The sequence below is a fragment of the Python bivittatus genome, unplaced genomic scaffold, assembly GCF_059951505.1.
Source record: "Python bivittatus isolate LINGU-HERP-01145 unplaced genomic scaffold, Pbiv_v1 ctg000350_np1212, whole genome shotgun sequence".
NCBI lineage: Eukaryota > Metazoa > Chordata > Lepidosauria > Squamata > Pythonidae > Python > Python bivittatus.
Genome location: NW_028277074.1, coordinates 42021509 through 42045808, shown reverse-complemented (window position 1 = coordinate 42045808; position 24300 = coordinate 42021509). Strand labels below are relative to the sequence as shown.

Below are 24300 nucleotides of genomic sequence, written 5' to 3'. Positions count from 1 at the left end.
CTTATTTGCTGCAGCTCCAGAACAAAGGTGATAAAGCAAACCCTCCAGCAAAGTCAGCCAATTCTGTTAACAGTTTCATTGGGAATGGACAATGGGATGCTTCCTAATCTTATCATGATCAAAAACTGCTTTCTTCTTTGTATTTCCATGGATTTAGTCAGTCATTTTGGGTAAGTTATCACTTTATGATTTTCTAAAAGTACATTTTAATAAACCTGTGCCAAGCTGCATCGTTTCAAAGTTTGGTTTTGGTTTTAATGTAAATGAAAACTGAGTTGTATTAAAAAAAAACACTGAAGAGGAAATTCCCTAACACCTTGCATGGCAATCAGTGGCAGAGTGTTATATGGGGGACAAATTGTTGGGCTCAATTTTCCCAACTGTAAAATAGCAATAAGATGGGGATATTCTGAGAGCAAGTCAGATATAAATCATATAACTGTGTGACATCTGATAAAATATTTATTAGTATTGCTACTCCAAAGTGGTTTGATATATCTAGCTACATGGTAGGTGTTAGGAAGAGAACATTGGCTAATGAGTAGGTAGTCTGTATTTTGGATGTTACAGCAAACAGAACAGAGTGACTTGTTCATTTGCTTTCTCTCCAACTTCATCGCTGCCCAGAAAGGGAATTGACGCATTACCAAAAGATGCATGTTCTCTGAATATGTGTATTGCGTTATTTATTTTTATTTATTGAAATTATTTGTATGGCCGCCCATCTTATTCAGTAAGCTGTTACAAGTTATGTTAATAGATGTTTTGGTAGTTTATCTTTCACTTGTTGCCTGCAGGTAACAGTTGCTTATAAATGCACTTTCTGTTCTTCTGGTGGTTTCCAAGCTTTTGACTCAGTTACATCTGGCCAAGTTTCTCTCTATCCTCTACTCTTGGAATGTATTGCTATAATGATTATGAAAACAGCATGGGACAGAGATGGAACAAATCATTATAATGAGGATGCCAAAGAAATGCCCCCTACCCTGTTTGACGCTGGGACAACTTCCTTCTGTATTCATTCCTTCTGTATTTCTATCCACTTTTCCAGAATCAGGATTATTTCCTTGAGGTAGGGTAAAGACTGGCTAGAAGGCGTGGAAATTAGAAGAGAAAGGCTTAAAAGTGGATATGAGAATTAGTGTTATGTGTAGAACAGTGAATTTTGTTGAGTTTTGTCTTGGACAGCAGAGTACATGAATGATTTACGGGATGGTAAGACAGATGTTCACTCATTTCTAGTTAAGAAGTCTCGGTGTGCATTCCAGTACTTTACTGCATTGGGATTTTTAAAAAATCTGTTCAATCATGTCCGATTCTCGGAGACTGCTGGACTAGTCCCTGCAGTTTTCTTGGCAAGGTTTTTCAGAAGTGATTTGCCATTGCCTCCTTCCTGGGGCTGAGAGAGAGGGACTGGCCCAAGGTCACCCAGCTGGCTTTGTGCCTAGGCGGGAATAGAACTCCCAGTCTCCCGGATTGTAGCCTGATGCTTTAACTACTACACCTGGAAGGAAGAATGTTGGCAAGTTTCAAGCTTTAGGCTGAGTGAAGGAAGTTGTGATGTTGTACAGGGAGCAGTAAAATTAACTTCCTTTTAAAAAGAACTTTCTGACTAGTAACTCTTTAATAATTAAGAGAAATATAATTATGTTTTCTTGGTGAATTATATAGTGGCCTTAAGCAAATGATGTCAGTGGATCTCAACTCCCACTTAAAATCTGAGATCAGATTGACCTCCCTAACAGGAATGTTGGGCAAATTTCTAATAATGTGTTGTAGTTCCAATTAGATATGTATGGGATTCTTCTAAAAAATAACATAAACTATTCTAAGTGCTTGAAGCAATCTCCTTTCCTCTTTCCCCTCCGCCTCCTCTCTTTCCCTGTAAATCTTTCAGATACTTTTCAGTTTTCTCTACATTGGTACTTGTCACAAACCACTTAAAGAATACTTTAATTGTGTGATAGAAAATAAAATAACATATCTTTTTAAGGGTTCCTATCTTTTTGTTGTTGTTGTTCTTTTAGAAGGAGGATCTTGAGCGGGTTTTGTAATCTGAGGGGTTTTAGTAGGAATGTATGTTTTAACAAGAAATATACTGAGATGCTTTTAATTTTAAAATACATAATTATCTTTTTTCACTAGTTAGTAGAAATCATATTTTAAAAGAATAATGTAATAATAAAGATCACTTCAGGTTCTAGATAACTATCAAGCTAAAGTTGCAAAAACGTTAACCTTAGTATCCTGCCTATGAAAAAATGAATATATTTTCATTGCATCTAAGTTGTCCAGTGATTTTTCAGCTGGTGGTATCCCATGCACCAATTGAAAGTAGACAGAACAAAAACCAAGTGGCTGAGCATTATTGTCTCAGTGGAAGCCTATTAGAAACTTCCTGTTTGAGAATTAGTAAAATGAGCCATCCTGGGACCATAGCAACAGCTTCTATTGTTAGTGCTGTTAGGATGTCCTTAGTGTTATCACTGCTCCCCATTGAATATAGTTTATTGGCCTAGTTGCTTGGATGCCTAGAACGTGGTTGTGTTCCTGCAAGGAGAGAGATCTTGCATTTGTTCAGGGGGCTGGAAAGAAATAAATGTAATAAAACATAGGCTTGAAAGAAATATAGTAACTGGACAAGGATGATCTCTCTCATGGTTCTCAAGAGAAAAAATGTATCGGTGAAAAAGCAAAATTAATGAAGAACAGGAAGAGTGCAAAGGGTGGTGTGAGGTGAGCTTTGGTCCAGAGACAATAATAGGTTTGTCCCCCAAAAAGGAAAGAGTAGTAAACCACATCCCATTCATACTGGAATGTGGCTACCAATATACTTTGATTTAATAGTGAATTAAATGTGAATGAATTGAATGTGGCCGTTGAATGTGGCTACCAATGTACATTGATTTAATAGTCATTTTATCTGTCCTGAAATTGAAGGTTAGAGGTCTCTATCCAGTGTTCATAGCATCCCTACCAAACTATTACCAAGATACGTTATGAGAAGTCATAACATTCAATTCTGTACTGATTTTAATTGTTAGCTGCTTTGACCATTAAAAAGGCAACATAAGTACAGAAAGGAGATTTTGTTTTTTTCTTCTGCTTCACTATTTGAATATATTTTTCCATTTTAAATTTGAGTACCATTTACCATTTTTTAAATCAGTTGGAGTGTTGAGCAAATTGTTGTTATGAGTGTACTTATCAAAAGGAATTAAAAGTAAAGGAGATTTGTTTATGGTTAACAAATTTAAAAAGGAAATCTTAGAAAGTAGAGTAAGAACAGTTATTTACAATAGCTGTTGAAGATTAGACAAGGAGCAGTTGATTCAAAATTGTTGAACAATAAATGTAATTAAATGTTTTTGTTGAAACAGTCCAGTAAGCCATTGTGATTCTCAGTAGAAGCAAACATGTTCTAGATGATGTTAAAATCTGGTTCTGCTCTGGGTTATGTAGGGCTGTTAACATGATGAAAAATGTATGGTTGTTCATAATAAGGAATGTAACAGATTATTCCTAATTCTGGTGCCCTCTAAGTGTACTGAGAGCCAGTTTGGTGTAGTGGTTAAGGCATCAGGCTAGAAACTGGGAGACCATGAATTCTAGTCCCCCCTTAGGCATGAAGCCAACTGGGTGACCTTGGGCCAGTCACTTCCTGTCACTCTAGGAAGCAGACAATGGCACACCACTTCTGAAATCTTGCCAAGAAAATTGAAGGGACTTGTCCAGGCAGTCACTAGGAGTCAAGACTGACTCGAAGCACACACACACGCACACACACTAAGTGTACTGGCCATCAGTAGACAGCATGGCTATCGTATCTGGAAGCACCAGGTTGAGGAAGGCTGCATTAGATGGTGCATTGAATTATTTCAACTTACTTGATTTTATTGATTTCCTAGGTGAAAGAGTTAAAAGTAGGAAAACTATCCTTCTTGCATGAGTTTTGAGAAACCTTTTTTCAAAGAACAGTAAAAGAAAGTGAGGCTTTTAAGTATTTTATCAGCTTGGCAGTGATAGACAATTGTAGTGTATGTTATTTGTCCTTAAGATTTTAGCCAAATCATTTTTAAATTGATAACATTTGCCAAACAGTTCCTCTTAATCTGCTCCAGGAGTGAAATTCTCTGTGCACTGCATTGTTGGCTCTAGACTGTTCTGGTACACAACTGAGCAATGCAGGAGTGAAAGTTTGCATAAGGGAGCCAAGGAATTTGGTTCTCTTTTTAGCTGCAGTTTAGTAACTACTTTCTGAAATATTTGGGAATTCCTTAGAAAAGCCATATAGATCTTCATAAGGCTTGGTCTAATAAATTGAAGCAGCATTTTCAATATACCAGTTGACACCAATTGTGGCCATTTGTCACATCCTGGCACTTCGGTAATTACTTTTTGTTTTATGGTGTATTTTGTAAAAGTAGTAAACGGAAAACCAATATACTGTAAGCAATGCAATATATGATTTCTTTTGTTTGTTTCTTTTTGTAGTAAGTGGAGATGCCTTTCATAGGCTAATGTGTAAGAAGTAGGATAGTCTGTTCTAACCACTAGGATAGTAAAGCATTAAAATGCAAATTCTGGAAATGAATAAATACTTTTGAAAAAGAACTCAGAGTTTGTTATAGATTTGAAACTTGTATCCTAACTCAAATTTTTGGAACGCTGATTTCCAGCCAATGCCCCACATTATCCCCATATTCATTTTAGATAAGTTTAGTATTATAGCAAATAAAAATAAAAGGTATTAATGTACTTTTATTTATCCTACAAGCCTCAGCAAGTGCTAGTGCCTAGTTTGTGTTGGCTGATTTTGGAAGCTAAGCAGGGATGGTCCTGGTTAGTACTTGGATGGGGGACTGTTAGAGATTCTTAGGACTGCTGGCTAACCTGGAGTGTTTCAGTGTTTCCTAGAAGAAGGCAGTGATAAATTTTCATAATGCTGCCAAGAAAACTGTATGGATGTAGTCTCCATGTGGTGAGCTTGTATCTAGGGTGTCTTTACATTAGTTATCATGCAAAATGAAAGCCACAGTAATTATACATAACAGCAATCTTGTCTGGAGTTGGGGGTAAAAATAGCACCACGTTCGGTGTTATTGAGCCATCAAGTTCAGTGACCTGCCAACTCATGCTGGCAGTAGCAAGAAACAAAATAGTCCTTTTAGTCTTTTTTGATATGATAGTTTTCTTTTTTTCTTAACCTCCCATTGACTTCAGTAGGAAGGCACTAGGATACCAGTTTCAGGCTGGCGTAGTTGAAGATGTTGATTCTTGAAAGAAAATTGCTTTAGATTCAAAGCTGCTTCTCTACCACCTTCCTAATGCCCTATTTTGGGGATACCACAAAATACCTGAGCAACTATCTATGGATGTACACCTGGTGCTTTTGGTTTAGACATGTCTCCACATCAGCCCAAAGGGATACCTCCTTATCCTAAGCCCCTGTGTCTATGGAACTGAAGGTTAAGAACGTTTTTCTGGCTTTGGTTTTGAGGATCAGTGACATTTGCTAGCCCTGAAGTTCTCAGCTTGTTACCTAAACCATTCCTTTTTCCTCCCCACCACTCAAAAAAGTTCTCCCCCACTCAATACTGGTAGGTTTTGATTGTGTCTTCGGGGTGGGCCTCCACACACAAATTCAGTTGGAACGAGAATGGCATTTAAGTTTCTTGACAATAAAGAAGGAGGCAGAATAACACCCAGCAATATTTTCCCATCTCCACTTAGAAAGGTTGGAGGTTAGCCAGGGAATGCAACTTAAAGAATACTCAAATGCTGAAAAATATTTTCATCTCACAGAACAAATTTCCAGAGTGGTTTACTTACAAGGGGTGGGGGGAAAAAATAACATAGAAGAAAAAGAGTATATGGAAATAAGAGATGAAAAACAGCTACCTTATATGAATATGTAAGGGACTTTAAAATTACAATTACATTTCACATTAAAAATTACAACAGGGGCAACCTTCAGAGGGTTTCTGGGGTCCACACCTAAGATTTTATGAGCAATATCATTTGGCCTTGTTATCCTCATGACTAACAGAATAATTGCAAACCATATTGATTAGTCTTCCATATGTCAAATATATTTTGTTGTCCTTGTTATAATCAACCTACACAATTACTCCTGTGTAATTTGTCTCTCTCTTATGTTTCTATTAGAAACATAAACATGCACCAACCTAACTATCCTCTTTTGCATGCTAGAGAGACGTTGCATGCATTAAACAGATGTTCTCTAAGTGTTTATGAAGCAAGAGCGGATGGAGGCTTCTGCCTTAAGGTGACATGGACTTCTGTTGACTTTAGAGAAGAAAGGGATCCCATGAAAGTTATGATGAGAGAGCTGCTGCTCTAGATCTGCATTTGTAAGGTTTTGGCAAAAGAAGAGATCAGAATGGTGATGGATTCAACAGATCTCCCGTGTCTTAATACTGATGCCTATTCAGAGCATCTTGTACTTGGGTTCCGCTCTTTTAATTTATGAGGAGCAGTCAGCGGTGTATGAAGATCATGAATTGGATGTGAAATAGCATTTACAAACAGCAAAAAACAGCACACACACACACGCACACTAAATAATATATGGATTGTTATTGTTTGAGGTGTTACAAAACGCTTTTGTAATTTTTGCTGCAAAGGAATAACACAGCTACCTCTCTGGAAATTAAAAACAAAACAAAAATTCAAGGAAGCTGTAATTTTCACCACATCATACAGCCAATAATGAGTATCCAGAAAGAAATACTTCAAAAAGCAAGGCATCATTGTTTCTTTATCCCAGTAGCCCTTTACCCATTGCTGAATTGAAGTGCTATTGACCTATCTTTCAATTGGCAGAAATCTCTGTTGGTAGGAAATCTGCTGTCTTCCCTGCCTCTATTGCCTCTGCTTCAAATCCTGGTAATAATCTGACTTCCTTTCAAGGCAGTGGGTGACAAAGCCTAATGGATTTTACACACCTGGAGGCTGGCCTTCAGATGCTGCCAGAATTTATTTATTTAATTTGTATGCTGCCCATCTCCCCCAGAGGCCAACTCTGGGCGGCTCAATAAAGGAGAAAAAAGATAATTTAACTGGTAGAGCTAACCTACTCAAGCCCATTAGCCTATGGGATAAAGAATTCATCTCTACTTTCTACAAAAGAAAACAAACTTTTTTTATCTTGAATAATTTCCTTCCCCCCCCCTTAATTCAATCCTGTAAAGTAGGTTAAGATGAAAAATACTGATTAACCAGGAAGTTTCAAAGCAGAGTGGAGATTTCTGAATTTTCAGAAGGAATTATTATATCCCACGTTACCTCAGATTAGGAAGTTTTCAGATTTTTTAATTGTTTTAAAACCTGCAAACCATATTTGGCCAAAAGCAACAGTTAAGTCATATATACGGTCATTCTTCCCCATGAGTAAGCTGGAAGCTACTTTCAGCTTTCTTAAAAATGGTAGTCTGCTTCAAACTATAAAAAAGAGCCTCTTAGGTCAATGTTGTCCAGACTTGGCCACTTTAAGATGAGTGGACTTCAACTCCCAGAATTCCCCAGCCAGCCATGCTGGCTGGGGAATTCTGGGAGTTGAAGTCCACTCAAAGTGGCCAAGTTTGGACAACACTGTCTTAGGTGATGTCAGCTCCTGGTGACTACAGAGACATTTCATGTAGTTTTCTTGGCAACAACAGGGAAGTAGTTTGTCATTGTCTTTTCCTCAGGATATTTTTTTTCACTTCCCAGTAAAGCCTTAGTTCTGGATCTGAGTCCAACCCTTTGTTCAAGACCAATCAGCATTGGCTAGGTGCTGTCACTTACCATGGGTTCTATACAGTAGGTTCTAATGCATATTTTAAACCATAACTTCTGCTCTTACTTTGTTTTATTTCAATTTGAATTTATGGTAGAAACAAAATCATTAAAACCAATACTTTCCCAGGAATTTTCACAATGCCTCCTTATTGGTAGGAAATGCTCCTGAGAGAATTGCAGAAATGCGGTCTTTCCATGATACAAATGTTTCCCATATCCATATTCCTAGAGAACCATCTGTGATAAGGAGAATTTGCTTCAAAACCAACATTTATCCTGAGGTCTAAAGCAATTGATTAATTTTAGTTGCATTTATGGAAGAAGCCCATTAGGTGAAGCCTCTGAAGACAGTAGATTTTTTTTCTCTCTCAGTTGAACACATGGTGCTGTTTTAAACATTTAAATGAAAAATCTGAATCTAAAGACTCCCAAGACTTTTTATCTGATGTGACCAAACTGTTTACTCTTTTAAATCAACCCATTCAAAATAACTCTACAAATTTCACTTATTTCACTGTAGCTGAATATTGTGGCAAAATATTGTAGCAGGGAGTACATCTCTTTGGGCTCCAGCCTCACTCTCTTCTACTTTTGTCCCCATCACCAGCCTGCTCAACCCTCATTAGGTTGCTCTGGGATTGACAGAGCTGCATCTCTTTCTAGATGTACTGTATTCTTACCGCTTAGCATTCTTACACTGAGTCAAGTGTGAGTGAAGTTTTGGGGAGTGGTATACTGTAGCAGTTAAATCTGGCAGTACAAATGGAGTTTATAATAAATCATTGTTATGAAGTTTGAACCTGATTCTTGGGTTTTCCATTCGGAATTGATTTGACAGCAGTGCAATATTTGAAGGAAATAATACTTTCTAATGCTTGAGGGATACAGTTCTGACTTAGAATCATTTCACAATTTTATGTCCAAGTTGCTAGAGAATACATTGGTCATCTACTTTTCACTAAAATAAAACAAGTAGTCTTTGTTTGAGTTGGTTGGTTTTGGAAGAGGCTTAGGGATCCCCTTGAGACAACACCTAATCTGGTGAAGTGACCACAGGTTAACATTTGAATATATTTAACAGTGATTTAAGGAGTCATTTATCAGTTCATTATATTTTGAAGTGAGGGTGAGCATCTGACATGAACCTGTGACTAATAACATCAAACAAATTTAGGCTAGTCAGGGCCTCAGATGGTTATCTGAATTCAGTTTGTCTTGCCTTTCACTGATAATTATACATCTGTACATTTCACTTAATATATAAAGAATATGCCACATTGAAAATTGTGCCTTTGCAGAAATTTTAACTGAACTATATACATGCCTCCCTTTGTGCATTCTGTTTGTCTCTTTCCACACTAGTTCTGTTTAATTGATATTGTCTCATACAAAATTCAGTAACTGAGAAGTGGTGAGTAGCTTCTTCTCCCTGTAAGTCTCCCTGTAAATAAGTGAATAGTTGAGATCATCCACGGGGACAAAGTAGTTGTAGTGGATAACGTTCATATATACCAAATGCTTCCATGTGAATTGGTATTGTTTTTATCAGAAAATATTATATTTACCTTAGAGCTTTTTCATCAATTAATCATGGCAGTTGGTGGATGAAAATCATATTGCTTTGGAGTTCAGCTATTTTTTCTGAGGTAAATAACCTTAAAAAAAAAAAAAAAGCCTAACATATTTTGCACAGATACGTGCTAGATCAAGCAAAGGTATCTCACAGTCAATTTTATTTTGCTAAGTTGATCAAAACTAAGAAGATGAATTAGGCACTGAAAATCATTAAAACGTATTCCAGGTCAAACCTCCTCTTCCTGCTTTGTTTTTGTTTTTTGTTTTGTAATTGTTTCCTATAGGAAGCTAAAAATAGAATTAAAATTACAACAAAGCTCTACAAAGCATTAGCTGTTTGAGTAATAAAGGATTTCATCAGAAAGTGTCAGCTGGTCAGGTAGAAATGAAACCATTGCAATATTTATTTTCTCACTAACTTGGATTCTTTATGTTTCGATAATTCTACAATGAAACCTTATTTTATATAAGGTTTATTTTATTTTATATAAAATAAGCTATGTTTCCAGAAAAAAATGAGAGCATAAAAGTGTTTGTAGAGTAAAGAAATGTGAGCTTTCAGCAGTCTTAATATTTCCTCAAAGAAAAGCACCTTTTCCTTTTTTCTTATTAATTTGGAAAAATATTTTAGGGCTTCCTTTTCCTGACTTTAGAGAAGTGACATTGCACAATGTGTTTCAGTCCTCCCCATGTTTCAACCCGACTAGCAGAACCATAATTACATTACTGCTTTTGTCCCTGGTCTGCATTCGACAATGTGCTATTTTTAACTTCTAAGGAAACGTCCAAGTTTAACCATTTCAAACAGATGTAGAAGGGTTTTTTTTAGTCTGTACTCATTGCTTAACCTGTTAAAATCACTACAAAATCATGTTTTTCATGTTTTTCTGGCCTTGGTTCAAGGCGGAAGCTGGAACTAGCAGTTATTAGATTAAAAGAAGGTTGTTTTGTACATATGTCTCAGCCCCCCAAGGCCATCAAGTGACCCAAGTATCCATTAATTTCTGAAGCATGGGAAAAAGCAGACTAGAGTTTAAATGCCCATTCAGGGAGGAGAAATGAGAAGAAGATAAACTTGAGGAGACACACTAGAACCTTACATAGTGGATTTAAACTCTAGTCTGGTTTTTCCCATGCTTCAGAAATTAATGGATACTTGGGTCACTTGATGGCCTTGGGGGGCTGAGACATATGTACAAAACAACCTTCTTTTAATCTAATAACTGCTAGTTCCAGCTTCCGCCTTGAACCAAGGCCAGAACTGTCAGACTCTTTAGCAGCTGCCTAAAACTAAACATGATTCTTGACTGAGCAAGATTCTTGAAAATTTATTTTAGCAAGATTTATTGAGATGAGAGGGATGTAGTTAGAAGAATGCTAGCAGCTAAACCACTTTCAGGTTAGAACCAATATATCCTTGTGTGCATCGGTACATCTGATTTTCTTTCTAATAATCTTCCTGTAAGAGAAAAAACTTGCATCTGACTGTTTACATAATGGTCTTCAGAACCATTGCCAGTCTGAGAACTGATTCTTGCAAGATCCTGTAATAATTAAGTTTTTGGCTTGAAGGTCTTTTGAATACTTTTCAAAGCAGAGGTACAGAATCGGAAGCCCCTGAGCTACATGTGGCTCCCAAAAGGCTTGAGTAATTCTTCAGAAGTTATTTAACAGATACCACCATATTGTACTTTTACACGTATTAGAAAGAGGGAGATGATTAATTACATAACTGTGGAATAATCCAATTAACTTGAGTTAATTTAAATTAAGTATGAACTATCTAATCAAATTAGTTTTTGTCTTGGCCTTATTGACTATTTTTTGAGTATAAGTTCAAAAATATCAAGTACAACATCAGATATAGAGAAAGTGTGTGCTTCTATTGTAGAGACATGCCTTTCCTCCCAGTTATGCATTAAATATTTCTTAATTTATTTAGAGTAATTGTATGCTATCTATTATATTAATAGCTCAGAATGGCTACAGAAATACAATTAAAACAAAAGCACAGTGTAAAAAAACCATAATAAACTATTAAAGCACTAAAATGCTTTTTATTTATATGATAGAAATATAAATGTTGAAATAGTTAAAACAGAGTTAAAACAAAACAGTTAAAAAGCCTAGGTAAACAGATACGTGTGGAGCCCCTTCCTAAAGTCTAGTGAAATACAATAAGGAAAGGGCTTGTCTCAACATCAATGGTACTTTGTTCCATAAATTGTACCCCAACGTGGGGAAAAAAACCAGAAATAACTATAGAATTATTCATTTTTCTGGACAAATATAATGCTACAATCACAGCTAATTCTGGTGTCAAATGTAGCTCCTGCTGGACCTGCACTGATGATCTAATAGTGCAGGACAGACTCTGTGAGATTAGGCAGTCCTGCAAAACCTTCATCCAAAGCTGTGTAAGGCTTTATACATCATTAGAAACACCTTCAATTGGCCTCAAAAAGCAACCAGCAACCAATGAAGTTGTGTCAAATGGATGTTGTCAGATCTTAAGAGATATTCACATTACCCATGCGGCTGTATATTCTGGCCCAGCTGCACGTTTTAGACTGTCTTTAGGGCTGTTCACAAAGTGTAATTTCTAATATAGTAATTCAGACTTGAGGCTACCAATGTGTGGGTCACCAAAGCTAGGTTTCTCCTCTGATCAGGGATACAGTTGGTTTAATAGCTGAAGCTGAGAAACAGTTGTCCTTGCCACTATTGTTACATGATTGTCCAACCTCCATGGTGGATCCAAATTGAGAAACTGATCCACGGGGAAAGGCAATCAAATGTTGCCTGTAAGTTGTCTTCATTCATTTCATGTAATCAAGACCATTTAGTTTGATGCCCATTCAGTTTGGGGCATGATGCTATATGTAATAGTGTAACTAACAAGTCTAGGATCCTGGTCTTCAAGGATTTATATAGAGTTCCTGACGGTATCAACTCTTCAACATTAGAACAGATTATGTCAAAAAGTTGTTGCAAAGTGTTTTTATTATTCATCAGTCTCAAAAACTTCTAACTGTGCATATTGTAGCATCACATTTCCTGAATTTGCAGGGATTGATGATTCCTGAGGCTGTTTCCAGCTCAGTAATTTCTGCTGATGATAAGGGAAAATATGTGCATAGGTATGTATATTTATGTACAAGATACAAATGGAGAACAAATGCACAATGGAATGTGGAACGTAATGGCAGAAAGCTTCTATAAAACTGAAAGCAGTTAAAACTGTACATTTTTCTGTAATCCCCTTGCAAAGTCTTCCATTATCCAAACCCAGATGCTTACAATTTTCATCGTAAACCACCAAGAAACTTTGATAGCCAGCAGTAAACAATCTAAATAATTCAATGAAAATTAAAATATAAGACAACCTCTAGCCAAGGTGACTGATTATATTTACGTTGTTTCTATATTCTTTCTTATAACAGCTTCTCACAGATGCCAACAGCTTCAGGGAAATATGACACCAATGATAACATTACCATATTCACTAGGATCCTTGATGGCTTATTGGATGGTTACGATAACAGGCTTCGCCCAGGCCTGGGAGGTATGATAAATACTACAACAATACACCGTATTGAACATGCAGAATATGATAATAGAGGAATCACAGTTTTGATGTGGCTCCTTGATTGTGACACTGTATTCATTTTGAACAACAACCACCTCCCTGATGTCTTTGTTTCCGTAATTTCACAGTCAGGCTAAGAAAGTTTGTTCTAATAGAAGAGAATATGTGTAGCTCAGGGTTGAACTGTGGAGTCCTTGGGGTTCTCTGAGCTTGGTTGTTTTCATGTAAATGTTTCATTACCCAGCTAGGTAACACCTTCAGTGCTGAAGATGTTACCTAGCCAGGTAATGAAATGTTTGCAAGAAAACAACCGAGCTCAGAGAACCCCAAGGACTCCACAGTGTTTATTCTCAGAAATGCTTCTGTTTGCTTTATGCCCCTGGAATTTCATTTTATCATTCAAGGTATGCTTTTGTTGTTATCTTTTAACATAGATATGATGTAGATATTATAAACATTCACTGCCTTTTGGACGAAGGGGTGTATACTAATGTTTTAAATATATAGATAATTTTAAGGAGCAATATTGCGGAAAAAGGGATTAGCCAAAATACATGCTGAGGGTATATTACAATCTTCCCACAGGTTTGTTTCCTTTCTTTTTTTTATGTTAAAAATGGTTTTATATCATCCAGTCAGAATCCATGCTCGCCATCCAGAGAACAATCACAGAGAAGCTCAGGTGCCTCCTTCATGTTTGCGAGGAGACAGGGAGGGGAAGGAGGGTGTGTTGTATGCAAGCTGTAGGGTCTGTGCTGCCAAGTTGTATGAAAGTCACCTGCAGTTGTATTTAACAGGAGGGAAAATGGGGCTGCAGTAACTGAGTAACTAAGAAATGTCCCTATTTTGGAAGCTTTGGAATTAAGAGACCCAGCACACTCCCCTTTCTGCCATTCCTGCTGCGAGGGAAGAATCTACATTGCGGAAATGGCATTGGAGATATCTTCTAAGGATGGATCGCCTTTTCTCTATGCAGATACTTCTGCATGTTCTGCTTGCAGGATGACATCCCAAGATTGATAACAGCATTTCATAAAAACAGACATAAACATCTATCCCGTGAAGTTAAATAATGACAGAGATTGTCTTCTGAATCTTAAATGCCACTGAATTTCTAGTAAACAAGTTTCAATAAGTGACCAAATATATTAGACTTCAGTAAATGAATCAATGGCCATATTATACTTCAGTAAGTAAATGAAGAGAGCCAGTTTGGTGTAGTGGTTAAGACATCAGGCTAGAAGCTGGGAGACTGGGAGATCTAGTCCCACCTTAGGCACAAAGCCAGCTGGGTGACCTTGGGCCAGTCACTCTCTGTCAGCCCTAGGAAGCAGGCAATGGCAAACCACTCCCCAAAAACCCTACCAAGAAAACTGCAGGGACTAGTTCAGGCAGTCTCCAGGAGTCAAAACTGACTTGAACACACACACACACACACACAAAGTAAATGAAGATATATATACATAAAACAGGTCAGAAAACCAGGCACTTTTCTACAATAATAGGACTAAACTTCTTGATATGTGCAGTAAGTCGTGGGCAGATGTCTTTGGCAGCAGTCTACTGCATGAGAAAGGAGGAAAATGTAATATATCCCAGGTGCTTTATTTATTGAAACTTAACCTCTCTGTTGTATAAGTTTCTTGTTTTTATTTTGTTTTGCTTTTTTAAAGAACCCCCACTAGTCTGGATGTGTGAATTTTCTAAGCTTATTCCTATTTTGTATATGTGTGATTTTCTTTAAAATCTCTCCCCTGACACTCACACGTCTATGCTGGAGTAAAATAAAACTGGAAAGTCAGTTACATTATATTCATAGGTGTCTGCATGGAGGAAACAACATAACGTGCATCCTGCCCCTTTCGTTTCTTTTATATTTTACTGGCAATAGTGTGGGAGGACCAGGACCGCTTTATGTCATTACTTGCACAAAGAGACTTGCAAAAAAGGCTTATAGAAATAGGTAGCAGAAAAACTTACCTGAATCTGACTCAGATCTCAGCCAGCTCTCTAACTGGGCTCCAGTTACAAGTTTTGAAATAACAGGCCGTAGAAGACAGCTTAAGCCTGGCAAACTCCCAGGTAATTACTTCGAAAGTAATAAAAGCTTATGCAGTAATTTGGAGTGGTGAACCCCTGTACTTGCTTCTCTCTTCACCCATATCTATCATTGTGTGTAAACACCAAAGGGGTCTAGCATTATAGTGACCATCTATCAGCCCATCAGCCTCTTAAACAAAATAATTAAGCTCTGGGCTAAACATCTACACAATAAATTGCCTGATTGGAAGCATATTTTGGCAGATGAGCAAATAAGTTTTAGAGCTGGACATTCTAGCTTTGACCATGCTCTCATACTGCAACATCTGGCTGAAAAATATTCATCGGAGCCAGGCTTTGCATTATATATTGCACTCATTCATTATATTTAGGGCTATGCCTGTGTGTCATCTTACTTCCAGGATAAGGTTGTGGTATAAACTCATAAATCTATAGACAGCTATATTACTAATGCATAAACTTGATGAGAATTCTAGAATAAAGGTCTGTTGCTGTATGCAAGGCCATTACACTAAAGAGCTCCAACTTGAAAAGGAGAGAGATGGGGATATATTTTCCCCCCAGTTGTTTTAATTTGTATATTAACCCTTGTTGTTGTTGTTTAGTTGTTAAGTCGTGTCCGACTCTTCGTGACCCCATGAACCATATTGCGCCAGGCCTTCCTGTCCTTCACTGCCTCCCTGAGTTTGCTCAGTTTCATGCTCATTGCTTCAGTGATGCTATCTAACCATCTCATCCTCTGCCGTCCTCTTCTCCTTTTGCCTTCAATCTTTCCCAGCATCAGGGTCTTCTCCAAAGAGATCTCTCTTCGCATTAGGTGACCAAAATATCTGAGCTTGAGCTTCATTATCGATCCTTCCAATGAGCAATCAGGGTTGATTTCCTTTAAGATTGACTGGTTTGACCTCCTAGCAGTCCAGGGGACTCTCAAGAGTCTTCTCCAGCACCACAGTTCAAAGGCATCAGTTCTTCGGCGCTCGGCCTTTTTTATGGTCCAGCTCTCAGAGCCATACATTACTAATGGAAAAACCATAGCTTTGACTATGCGGATCTTTGTCGGCAAGGTGACGTCTCTGCTTTTTAATATGCTACCTAGGCTTGCCATAGCTTTCCTCCCAAGGAGCAAGCGTCTTTTAATTTCATGGCTGCAGTCTCCGTCTGCGGTGATCTTGGAGCCCAAATAAATGAAATCTGTTACTGCTTCCATTTCTACCCCTTCTATTTGCCAGGAATTGATGGGTCCAGATGCCATGATCTTAGTTTTTTTAATGTTGAGTTTCAAGCCAGCTTTTGCACTCTCCTCTTTCACCCTCATCAAGAGGCTCTTTAGTTCTTCTTCACTTTCTGCCATTAGGGTGGTATCGTCCGCATATCTGAGGTTGTTGATGATTCTCCCTGCAATCTTAATTCCGGCTTGTGATTCTTCCAGCCTGGCATTTCTCATGATGTACTCTGCATATAGGTTAAATAAGCAGGGTGACAGTATAGCCCAAATAACTAAATTAGAGCGTTATACTCCAAAATTAGGCAATAGACACATTGCAGCCATACTATATGTAGACAGTGTAGTGTTTCTGTGTGGAGTCCTTGATGGTTTCTGACCTCGGTTGTTTGCTTGCAGACTTTTCATCCCTGACTAGGTAACATCATCAGTGCTAGTGGGTACGGGGTTTGTTCTCTTTATATACAGTAGCTTTCCCTGCCAGTATTGGTAGGGGTGTGGTTTTTCTCCATGGTAGTTCCTTGATTAGGGTATTGTTTTCTGCTTAATTATTTGTCTGGTGTTAAGAATTAAAAACAGGAGTTATCTACAACATACAGTGTAAGGACTGTAATAGCCATTACGTAGGACAGATAGGCAGAAGGCTTGCAGAATGCATCCACGAACACCGATTAGCAGTCAGAAGACATGATGAAAACTCCTTAATCTCACAACACATGGACAGACTCAACCATAGTTTCAGCTGGAAACTGTGAGCATCCTAAACCATGCTAAATCCAATAACTCTAGGGAATTCCTGGAAGCCTGGCATTCAGACAAATCAGCCATCAATAGACACATAGAGATAAGCCACATTTACACACCATTCAAAAGAGACAATAAAAAAGCTAAGAAGGAAACAAAAAGACCAGAACGCATTCTCTCCAGCAACCAACACCCAGATAGGCAGGGAGTAACACTAGACAAACAATCAAGCAGAAAACAATACTCGAATCAAGGAACTACTATGGAGAAAACCACACCCCCACCAACACTGGCAGGGAAAGCTATAAACAGATAGCAAACCCCACTCCTTACTATCACTGAAAATGTTACCTAGCCAGGTGATGAAACATCTACAAGAAAACAACTAAGCTCAGAGAGCACCAAGAACTCCACAATTCAACCCTGAGCTACAGATATTCTCTTCTATTAGTGTTTATATAGCAAACCATCTGTTGGGCTTAATGAAACCTGAGTGGCCAGCCAATCCCTTTCTGAGGATGTTCTTGAGATAATCTGTTCTAAAACCAAGATCTTAATTTTTGCAAAGTGACCTGGAGTGCACACCTGGTGTTTTAAAGGCCAGATTATACAGCAGATAATTTGTTTTCAAATACTTGGGCCAGGGTCACTAAAACTTTATTTGGCCAAAGCACATATGTAGTTACTTCTGGTGCTCAGTTGAGACTTTACAGCACTTTTGCTCCACTGGAAAGGGTCCAATCCAAATTTCTAAAGGCTTTATTCCAAGTGGTCCTAGGCTTTCCTAAAGTAGCATTAAAGAGGGAGGCAGGCTTGACCAACGTTGAAACAGGTGCATGGAGTTGCATTATTGCATAAGGGTTGAAGTTCACGTTCTTTTCCAAAGGTCTGAGTTCTCTCCTTGATGGGACAATTATGAATCCATATGGAAAAAGACAATTCTGCAAAACTGCAATACAATGATTTCTCTAGGGCGGCTTTTTCTAATAATGGGCTATGACCAAGCACTCACTGCACTTAAGCAACATGTCCAAGATCTGGAGGTCAGAATGAATCAATCTGTTCTACCCAGGAAGATTTTCTGAGCAGCCAGGCCTCTTTCATTAGGCCAGTGGGGTACATACACTGTATTACTTCCCCTAAGCTCCAAAGAGTGCTAACCTTCAAATGCTTTAATGTCCTTATAGGACATTCATGAGGTCAGATATTTTTAAAAATCCCTTGTAAGCAAAGACTGGGTCCTTGCAGAGAAGGCTCTATTGAATCCAAAGTCTATGTCCTGTTACATTGCATTTTTATAAGAGTGCAATTGTCTACCTTATAACTCTTTATTTAAAAAGGATCCAGGCAGTTCTGATTCATTCTGTGTGCAGCTTCTATTATCAGTCCAATATGATTCAGTTACTATGAACATGGCCAAATTTAAAACCAGGCATATTTCGATTCCACCTACAGTCTTGCCATGAACTTATACTGTTTTGTTTTCTCTGCTGCTAATTATTATTATGCTGTCGGTGACCATAGTAAAGTTAATACACACAAAAAAAGCATGTATCGTGAGATGCACACAGAATTATCTATCATGATGTCTGTGCTGTTATCATGACTTCTAGCAGATGCCTGTGAAAATGTATATTTAAAATATGGTATAGTTTTCCTCAGAATTAAGTGTTTCTAATTTAATCCAGAAATAAAAGGATTAGGATTTTTCCTTTTAGTATTAGAATGGGAAAAATAGAACACATCATCAATCTGTTTGTAGTGAATTAACATTATGTGTGTGTGTGTGTTTGTGTGTGCCCCTTTGAGTCAGTGTTGACTCCCGGTGACTGCCCAGATTAGTCCCTGCAGTTTTCTTGGTAAGATTTTGGAAGTGGTTTGCCATTGCCTGCTTCCCAGGGCTGAAAGTAAGTGACTGGCCCAAAGTCACCCAGCTGGCTTCATGCCTTAGGCGGGACTAGAACTCACAGTCTCCTGGATTGTAGCCTGATGCCTTAACTACTACACCAAACTGGATCTATTAAAATATGTCTTAATTAACATTAAGAGTCTCCAAAATTGTAAAATGATATATCAATTCTCTAAAATATTTGATAGTGGCAACACAATATCAAGTATTTTTTTTAAAAAAAAATGTGTGGTAAAATACTATACATCTCTCAACATTAAGTATAACATAATGTTTTCCAAGTTTCAAAAGATGTACATGATTTTCTTTCATCTTATGAAAATTATGGGGTAAAATATGTAAGCTACATCCAGGCAGTTACCAAGAGTCAAAACTGACTTGAAGGTACAAAATCAATCAATCAAGCCTCCTAAACCATATTGGAATAGTAGGTAAATTCTGCTTTGTCTTTGACCAGGGCATTTAGGGGTGGGGAAGGGCTCAAAAAAGGCAAGATGGCAACTGCACAATTGAAGCCAATAGAAGAGAATTCGTATCGCATGGGTGATGCTCGTAAAAAGGGAGATGGCTTTGATTACAAGATATTTGTAGCAACCATCTTGACTTTGCAGATGCCCTGCTAATGAGCTCGTATTATCAAGCTGATATTCTCTGAAACAAGAATAAATAAAGGAGATCAACTTTAAGTTGTCTTGAAAAATAAGTCTACTTGATTGGTAGACCATCACCATCGGTTCTTGGCAAAACCATGCATGCTATAGCAAATGCAGCTACCTTGTATGGTTACAGATACTTTACCACTCATCCTCCCTTGAAGGCCATGCAAAATACTTGTCTCGTAACATGTAAGCTATATTACCTATCTCCAGTGATTTGTTAAGAAGCTGGAGCACCTAATGTCTTCACCTAAAAATTTGCCCCCTTTGTTTTATTTTTTGTTTGTATGTTTACATGTCTTATTGTATGTTTACAATAATGTTGTATGCAACATTGTATGTTGAATCCCAGCAGGCAGCTACATTGCCCCAATAATTGAAATAACTAGTATCTTAGAAGTACCATTTGCTTGGATTCAATCTCATGCCTAATTTTATATACTTATTTCTACCTGTGGTCAGAACTTTTTCCCTTGGGTTCATTTAATAACACTTAGCACTGCCAGAGATTTGGTGATGTACTTTGTATAAAAGTGATGAGTGATTGCAGTATTTCTCAGAATTAAGATCGACAACTTTTTTTTTTGGCCAATATGCCTACCAGAATTAAAATTGCTAAAATATTTCGATATTTTGAGTGAGATTGTTGCAATACCATTTTCCTATGTGAGATTGAGATGTTGGTGTTTTCATTAAAAAAAAAAATCACAAGATATCAGCTATTTATTTTTAATTTTTCAAGTTATTTTGGAGCGATCAGTGTTGCTTCTTAGAGACCTGGTAGACACGTAGGCACTATGCTGCCACTTCCTGGCCCATGAATTGAACAATATTTTGCACCTGTATTACTGTCAAATGGCTTGATAACAGAAGAAAGGAAGATGAAAGGTCCTTCATGTTTGAGTCACTGGGAATGCTGTTAGTGCTGAATAAGTGCAGTTAGCAGGGCCAGAATTAAAGTGTGTAGGACAGCTTTCTCACTCACCTTCTAATGCAGTATCCACTGATTTACTGCATGCTTTTCTTTTCCAATAGAGAGAATAACAGAGGTGAAGACAGACATCTACGTCACCAGTTTTGGTCCAGTTTCAGACACTGAAATGGTAGGTTGAACTGCAAGACCCTAAACCTCTCCTGTTATTGTTGGTAGAATAATTTGACAATGGATCCTCATGAGTTATGGTGCTTATGCAACTGTCTCTTTTTTATACCAGGAGTATACTATTGATGTTTTTTTCCGACAAAGCTGGAAAGATGAAAGGCTTCGATTTAAAGGCCCAATGCAACGTCTGCCTCTTAACAATCTCCTGGCCAGTAAGATCTGGACCCCAGATACTTTTTTCCATAATGGCAAAAAATCCATCGCTCACAACATGACCACTCCCAACAAGCTACTGCGCCTTGAGGATGATGGAACCTTGCTGTATACAATGAGGTGAGCATATTGACAGCTGATGTCCTTTGATGCCCATTCTGCATTCTTCATAACAGAAAGCAGGAAAAAGCCCCCACACCTACGTATGACAATGTCCAAGTTCAGTGGAAATCATAATCACACTTTTCAATTAGCAATTAATGTACAATGTTGAACAAAACTGTTTTTAATTAAACCCTTCCCACCTCCCACGATATTCATCACTGGTTTAAATCTTAAGCTAAATAGTTTAATCTGCCCCTGATTTTGTATACTTTTGATCATTTAAATCAGTGATTCTCAACCTTTTTGAAGCTGCCGCCCCCCCTAAGGAGCGGAAATTTTTTCAACGCCACCCTTTGGGGAGGGGGGGGAGTTACTGAATTATAAAAGGCAAAATTTTTAAGTAATTTTTTTCAGTAGACTTACACACCAAATTTGTTCGATTTAACTCGATACTTTTGCCCTGGAAGGTAATTGCATTCCTTTTATTAAAATTAAAATGACTAATGCAAAAAAAATGAAGTGAACGAAAAGCAACTCAAGAAACACGGGTCAAATCAAACATTCATATTGAAAGGACGCTCAACACACACACTGCGATTAATCGTGCGGGAAGACAGCTGGCACACGCGCTGAGATTAATTGCGCGGGAAAACAGCCGACGCATGCGCTGTGCTGGTTGGGATCGGAGAAGAATCGTAGTGTCGAGTTCTTCAAGGTCATCCTACCTAGAATACAAATTCGTCTCACCAGTCTTAGAAGTGCGTGAGGGCAGCCGTCGCGTAAGTTCGTTTTATTGCTGGTACAAATGGTGTAAACCGGATAATCGATTTAATACATTTTGGGGGAGTTTTAAAATTAAGTTCGAATGCCAAAACATGCTCATCGCCCCTCTACCACCCAAAACATGCCCACCGCCCCCCTACCGCCCAAAACAAGTTCACCGCCCCTCAGCATCCTCCCACCGCCCCCCGGGGGGCGGTACTGCCCCCATTGAGAACCAATGATTTAAATGATCAAAGATTAGGATGACTGAGATACTTGGCAATCCTAGTTTAATTTAAAAAATACATGAAGTTGAAGATGTAGATGAATTAGTATTTGAGCAGATGTATTTTCAGATCCTAAAGGTTCTTGATTCTAGTCTTGTGAATAACTTTGTTCAGTATTAAAAACTGTTAAAGTTCTGGGTTTTTTTATACAGTATTTTTATTAAAAATTATAATTACAACAGTAAAAACTAATACAAACTGAAAAAAAGAAAAGAATAGAAGGAAAAGGTGCAAAAAAAGGAAGGAAATTAGAGAAATAGAAAAGAAACAAAAAATAAGACTATAGCATGTGTATGTATGTATGTATGTATGTATGTATACACACACACACACACATACATACACACACACAAAAAGAAATGACTTCTTCCTTCATCACAACAAATATAAACAATTTTAATAACTTATCACCTTCTCTTAAAATACAGCAAATCTCTTCTTCCCATATCCCATCTCTTATCTATAAACAAAACCATAAAGCCTCATAATTTCAGTCCTGATGTCAGCAAAAGTCCATTAAGGGTTACCAGAAATAACAACATATCTATTTTAACCTTGATCAAATAAATCATCTTTATATTCCTTCCTTTTACTTCTAACAATATTGATCTTTAGTCTTTTCAAATAATGTCCTAGAACTTAATTTCTTTTCATTTTTTCTTTGTCCCTTCTTAAAAAATTCAAGCCTCTTTTATAAATCCAATATAGGAAAATTATCCAGGTCACTCTTTTGGTTTGTTGTTTGTATATCCCTTTTAATTTTTAAGACATCAGCCAGTTTCTTTTGTATGTCCAGTGTAACTTCTTTTACCATGTCCTTCTTGTAGACTGTCATTTTTAAATCCACTTCCAAGTCAGTCTCAGTCTTGTCAGGGAGAACTCTCCTCCATAATATCTTTCAGACACAGTCTATTTATAGAGGTAGACACTATTAAAATTAACTTCTGGGCCCATTATTCAAAAATATCTTTCAGTATGTCCAATGTTAAAATATTTTGCTTCATTTTGTAATTATAAGTTGAGTTTGAGTGTTCTTCTCCTTTAATTGTAATCTTTAGTTTCCTCCAGTTCTCTTTAGTGTCCAATTTTTAAAGTCTTATCTTATGTTGTTGTTGTTTTTTAATTCAGAACAAAAGCATTTTCCCATGGGAAGGAGTCTTATAATTAATTCCAAAATCTTATTACAAATCCATCTGGACCTTGAGTCTGTTTGTAGCTTTCCAGAATCAAACTTCTAATCACCCTTTTATTCCAAAAGAAAAAAATATATTAAGTCCTTAAACTTGTATTTAAAACTTCTTTCACCAAGGATTGAAGGAAACTCACCCGGCGCTATGAAACACATGAATCCAAAGGTTTCTAATAGCTGAAAAGCAGTTAATCAGCAATTCTAAAAGTGATTAGAAAAGGAAGTGGGTGAACCCAGTGTCCTTTTGAGGGTGCCGACTGTAGTTTGAGCAAAAAGATGGCTATTCCTTCATCTCCCCGAGCTCTAAACCCTTTGGGAGACCACTGTCTTGTAGTCTCCTCATGAGGAGCAGCTGTCTGGAGCACTTGTGGGCAATCTCAAGTCCTCTCCTTGTCCAGAGAGGAATTATTGAAGAGCCGTTCTACTTGCCGGCTCTTTATTCTGCCATGGTTGACTGCTCTGTGAAGATCAGTCTGCCATTTGTTCCCCAGACATCCAAAAGTTCAGGGAAAGTTCTGTTTGAACCAGTTACTATAACAGACTGTGGTAAGAGTTATGATAAAATATAAACTCCCTGATGGCCCAATTATTTTTATTCTTTTGCCAATAAGTAGTTGGAAATAATATAACCAAAAAAATATTGTACTGAAAGTCAGATCAGGCAGTATTTGTAATGAATTTTGGGAAAGACCTTGGGAGATGGGGTGAAGAGATGAAGCCAAAGGAACGGTCAGATAAAAGACATTATAGTCTGCAGCTGGATAGTATGTGGGGCAAGAGGTTCAGAAGAGACCCTCCCTAGTTTCTCGGGCTGTAAAGGGGATGGGGGAGAGAACTGAACTTTCATACTTGGAAAATTCTGTCAATGTAGCTTTACAATAAAGTAGAATTAGCTCATCTGGTTGTGATTCTTATCTAGTTTACCCCATGAGGCCGACCGAATTTGAGAGGATAAGTAAAAAAAGTATTGGAATGAAATAGAAATTTGTTTTTACTTAGATGCAGATAGGTAAACAGGTAATCATTTTATTTATTTATTTATTACAGCCACTCTCCTTACATATTCATTCTTGTACTAGCATT

General features: G+C 37.6%; 1 protein-coding gene across 1 annotated transcript in view; it reads left to right on the top strand.

Moving 5' to 3' along the window:
- Positions 1-84: 84 nt before the first annotated feature.
- The window catches only part of GABRA5 (gamma-aminobutyric acid type A receptor subunit alpha5), an 80568-nt gene continuing 56352 nt past the window's right edge, over positions 85-24300 (top strand). Inside the window, exons 1-4 of the mRNA XM_088145008.1 lie at positions 85-170; positions 12822-12943; positions 20595-20662; positions 20774-20994. Of these exons, the coding sequence (XP_088001134.1) occupies positions 85-170; positions 12822-12943; positions 20595-20662; positions 20774-20994 (497 nt within the window). The remainder of the gene's footprint in view (positions 171-12821; positions 12944-20594; positions 20663-20773; positions 20995-24300) is intronic.